Source organism: Hydra vulgaris, chromosome 10 (genome assembly GCF_038396675.1).
Source record: "Hydra vulgaris chromosome 10, alternate assembly HydraT2T_AEP".
In the NCBI taxonomy this organism is placed as follows: Eukaryota; Metazoa; Cnidaria; class Hydrozoa; order Anthoathecata; family Hydridae; genus Hydra; species Hydra vulgaris.
The window spans coordinates 10,672,501-10,678,155 of NC_088929.1; the positions used below are offsets into that span (position 1 = coordinate 10,672,501).

Consider the following 5,655-nt stretch of genomic DNA (forward strand, 5'->3'; position numbering starts at 1 on the left):
CTTCTATATTTCAACAACTGACACTAATTAGTGCAAATTAGTCATTGCGGCATATATATATATGTATATATATATATATATATATATATATATATATATATATATATATATATATATATATATATATATATATATATATATATATATATATGTGTGTGTGTGTGTGAGAACAGAATTTAATCATACAAAGTAATTTTTGCTTAATTTTATTTTGCTAAAATTTGTTTTTAGCTTGATTAGTATTGAAAATATCTAAAACAATTTTTTATGACTGTTTTTTATTTTATTTATTATTTGTAATTTTTCAATTAAAATATAAGAAAATGCTCTTGTTATACAATTTTTTATTTTATTCAAACAGGTATTAATTTGCATGCACATAAATTAATTGTAAAAAACTGTTTTATTGATAATTTGTTATGAAAATGAATGTTTATAACTTTTTTAATTTATAAAAAATCAATTTTATTATTGAATTTTTATTTCTAGAGTTTAATTTTCAGCAAATAATATTTTTGAAAAAAAAGACATCAAAAACTCTATTCGTCAAACCATATTACACCCAAAAGTTAATATTTAAATACAATTCAAATAAATCTTGTTACAGACTTGGTTAAACAAGGTAATACTTATAGAAAAGATAAAGAATTTACAAATATTCCATTTAGAACAGTAAAAGAAATACCAACAATATGAAACATTTGAAATTCGTACTAGACCAGGCCAAAAGCTTAAGACATTTTTAAAAGATGAAATTTTAAAAAAAATACAAATTCAAGAGAGAAATTTTAAGAATGACAAAAAAACAGTTTCACTAACATCAATTAATTTCCCATTCATAAAGCAGGGTTCAGTGGATGTATGGCTCGTAAAAAACCATTCTTAACAAAAAGCTGAAGAGAAAAATGAATTTTGCAAACAAGTATTATTATATCTATCATTTTGCAAAAAAGCCATTATCATTTCGGATAAAAGTTCTTTGGTCTTATGAATCCTATTTTAACTTAATAAAATCTGATGGTGCACAAAAAGGTTGGCGAAAGAGGGGTAAATCTTTTAATTTGAATTGCAAAAGGAACAGTTAAACATGACGGTGGAAGTGTTATGTTATGTTGTGTAAGGCGTTGGATGGTGTTGATAAATTAAAATTTACTGATAAATTGTTTGATAAAAATATTGAAACTAATTTTAAGATTTTCTACTAAAAAACTTAGATTGGAAAACAGTTTTTTGTTTCAACAAGACAATGATTTGAAACACACTGCTAAAAAAAACTAAAACCTTTTTTGATCAAAGCGACATAAATGCTTTAAAATAAGCTTCACAGATCCCTGATTTGAATCCAATAGAACATTTATGGACTTATTTAGATAAAAAATAGGTAATAGATTATTTTCCAAGAATGAAAATTTTAAGAAAGTTGTTATTAAATCATGGTCTTATATCAAAAATAATCAAATCAAATGTCTAGTTGAGTCAATGCTAAAACCCTTATTAGATGTTTTAAAGCAAAAGGAGGACCAACTAAATATTAAAGTGTATAAAGAAAATATAAAAACTTGAAATTGTTTCTCATTTATTTTAATAAAATGGTATTTGTTCCTAGCTTTAGCGTAACGCTTTTTTTTGTACAATTATTTTATGTGCAATTTTTTTTATCCCCTTCTTTTTCATTTAAAATTCCTAAATCAAGAAATTCAAAAATTCATGTGAAGAAAAACTTTACTTTTTTTTTTAAAGATTTTTTAGCAAATGAAAAATTTGACAAAAAAACGTTCTTTATAAATAATGCATGACAAAATATTTTATTCAAATGTGATAATTTTATGGACAATTAAATTCTGTTCTTAGTGTGTGTGTGTATATACACTGCCGCTCATGGAAGTTAGGACAAAAAATATATTTTCAAAAGAACAATATTAAAATGTAATTACGTTATAAAATTATTAATTTATATTAGTAAAATTTATGTTTATATAAAAATAAATCAAGTTAAATAAAATTGGTATAAGAAAATTCTAAATTAAGTTATTTTAATGTAAATATATTAAAGTAACATAAATTGCACACACAAGTAAAAGTCTTATCATTTTAAATTAATAAACAGAGAACCCAGAGATATATTAAAGGTTGGAAGACAGAAATTGTCCAGGTCCTTCTCGCATAACAACAAAAACTGATGATCGCCGCATAAAATTCATCAGTAAATGTAATCGAATGTTAACTGCTCCACAAATAACAGCTATTTTCAACTGTGATCGAGAAAAAAAGTTTCTGTCAGTACAATCAAACTTTGTTTCTCTCTGAATGGAGTGGGAGATTTGCGTAAAATCGATGGTTTAATGAGAAAAGAACATTATAGAGATATCCTGGAAACTTCGATTAATGGGTGATAATTTTATTTTGATGCATGATAATGATCCTAAACATACTGCATTAATATGTAGAAACTATTAAGAATCAAAAAAACTGAAAGTGTATTACGTGTAATAACCTAGCCTCCCCAAACCCCAGACCTCAACCCCATTGAGTTACTATGGGATGAACTAGATAGAAAAATTAGAACTGTATGTCCGACATCAAAATCTCATTTATGGAACATTATAGAACAGGAATGAAATAATATTCAAAAAGAAACAATTTTAAAATTAATTGAAAGAATGCCAAGAATAGTTAAAGCAGTTAAATCAAAGGTTTTTTGTGATGAAAGCAAAATTTAGTTATTATAATGGTTTTAGTAAATTTTTATTACATAAAACTGACTAATAATGTATTTTATATTGAAAATGTATAAGAAATATAATATTTATTAATATAAGTTAAAAATTCTATAACGTAATTACGTATTAATACTGTTTTTTTGAAAAAATCTCCATTGTCCTAACTTCCGTGAGCGGCAGTGTATATATATATACATATATATATATATATATATATATATATATATATATATATATATATATATATATATATATATATATATATATATATATATATATATATAATATATATATATATATATATATATATATATACATATAATCATATATATATATGATTAAATATATATTATATATATATATAAAATCATATATATGTATATAAAATCATATATATGTATATAAAATCATATATATGTATATAAAATCATATATATAAATATATAAAATCATATATATATATATAAAATCATATATATATAAAATCATATATATATATATAAAATCATATATATATATATAAAATCATATATACATAGATATAAAATCATATATATATAAAATCATATATATATATGTATAAAATCATTTATACATATATATAAAATCATATATATGTATAAAATCATATATATATATAAAATCATATGTATATAGGTCAGTATCGGTAAAAAAAATTTGGCAGGAAGGGGTTAAATTAAAATATAGAATTGAGGTTGGTGATTTTTTTCTGACCTCAAACAGGCAGTTAAGGTTGGAAGTTAGGTTGGCATTGCTGAATGCCGTCCCAAGTTCCAAGAGCTGGTGTATTTATACACTTATATGTTACAGAATTTGTGAAAGGCTTTCTATGTTTGTAAATTTTTCTAGTGTCTAAATTTTTCTTGTATTACACAAAACAGCTAAATCACTCAAGACATTTTTTTAATGATTTACAATTACTGTCATGTATTTCATGTTCCAATTTTTGATTTAGAACGCAAACTATTTTTGGGTACGTGGAAAGATATTCCCCAAACAAGCGAGGTTCAAACTAGTTTTCCTACTAAAGGACTTTCTTCTGGTATGCTTTAAAAAAAATTTATAATAAATCTTCAAAATGATGATTTGTTGAACTTTAAATGTCATTAATAGTAACTATAGTATTTTAAAAGTTTTTTTAAGTTAAAAATAATATCTAATAATAATATATTTATGTGTTGACTAAATATTTTTTACGTTAAATTTTAAAAAATTGTTAGTTATGTTTTTTAATTTACATAATGTTAACATATACTATTGTTACAAATAATATCACATAATAAATTGTTATGTTATTATGATTGTATTATACTTTTATAAATTGTTTATTTATAGCATAAATATGTACACATAGTTTAAAAAATTTATTGTATATAATATATATATAAAGTTTATATTATAAAGTGTTAGTTTATATTTATAAAATACAATTAAATTATTGATCTTTTTTTTTTGCTTCAATTTTTTATGAGTTATTTAATTTAGAACACTATCAATTTCTTCTACAAGCAAATAATATCTTTACAGTAGCTAAAAATAACGTCGATGGACAGGTTTTTTTAACTTTTATTTATCGTTTAATTTTTTTTTGTATGGTGTTATATTTTAGTAAACGTTTTTGTTTTGTTTTAAATACATGATTTTCTTTATTATATTTTTGAAATACAGTATTTTCTTTATATTTTTGAAACACATCAGTATTTTTTTTATTATATTAGGAGATGTTGTATCAGTCAATGAAGTTTTGCAATAATTTGCATGTTTTATCTGAACTGAAAATTATACCTGGCAATCCTGTTGTTCAAGTATGTTTTATATTTTTATGTTTGAAAAATCTCAAAACATAGTGGTCCCATAATAAAAGATTTTTTTTATACATAAAAAATGTTATACTTTGAAATTTTCTTCTTTAAAATGAAGTTTTTGGCAGATATTCAGATATATTTTTTAGTTTATTAAATTTATGCTTTATATTGTTATCCATTATTTATAGGGAGAGAATAGAGCGATTTTTGTTTAAAAAAATAACAAAACGAGTGTGAATCTTTACAAACATAAATTTAAATTACAAAATAATGTGATCACCATATTATTGGAAGCAAATACATTTCATTGTGGTCTGTTTTACACACAGACTTCAAAGAAGTGAACTTTGTTGAACATAGCACTAATAATAATAATAATAATAATAATAATAATAATAATAATAATAATAATAATAATAATAATAATAATAATAATAATAATAATTACAACAATAGTAGTTATGATATTAACTTTTTAATTATGATATTAACTTTTTTTATATAGCTGGCTTTAAAGACACGCGCTATGGATGTTGTTCCAATAGTACAAGCAGTATATAAACAGTTGTTGCAGTTGTAGACTGATGAGCCCTCAACTAAACTTTTCGTCTTAATTTTTTTTATAATTTCTGTATTAGTAAATTAAAGAATAAACTCCTATAAATTGTTTTGAGATTTTGAATTTGGTTACGTTAATGTAAGTATGAAAGAACAAATGCCACTAGTTGTGGCTTTTTTATAAAATTAAAATATGGCTGAGCGAATGAATTCATTAAGTAATATGTGTTAAGATTGCCTAAAGTAAAACAACAAAAGATGAATAAACGTGCTAACCATCGCGTAACAACGTAATGTGGCGTAATGTGTTCTTAGGATTTTTTAGTGTGGCGAATAAACTTCAGGCATTAAGTGGCTACTCTCATCCATCTCCTCCGTGTAGTTTTTAACCCTAATGTTTGTACAAAAAATTGCTACAAGAGTTTTTGATTATATTTCAAAAAATGTAGTTTTCTTGGTTACTATAAAAAACCTGAAAAATGACTTCACGCTGGCCAAAATATAAAAAAATATATAATTAGTGCAATAATTTTTTGACAAGCAGGTTGGTA

The 5,655-nt window shown here is 22.7% G+C and overlaps 1 protein-coding gene across 1 annotated transcript in view; it reads left to right on the plus strand.

Annotated features, from left to right (window-relative positions):
• LOC100203914 (AP-1 complex subunit beta-1) overlaps positions 1–5,219 on the plus strand; it is a 27,955-nt gene extending 22,736 nt beyond the window's left edge. Inside the window, exons 20-23 of the mRNA XM_065807237.1 lie at positions 3,697–3,783; positions 4,227–4,294; positions 4,460–4,546; positions 5,052–5,219. Of these exons, the coding sequence (XP_065663309.1) occupies positions 3,697–3,783; positions 4,227–4,294; positions 4,460–4,546; positions 5,052–5,126 (317 nt within the window). The 3' untranslated portion in view covers positions 5,127–5,219. The remainder of the gene's footprint in view (positions 1–3,696; positions 3,784–4,226; positions 4,295–4,459; positions 4,547–5,051) is intronic.
• The last annotated feature ends 436 nt before the right edge of the window (positions 5,220–5,655 follow it).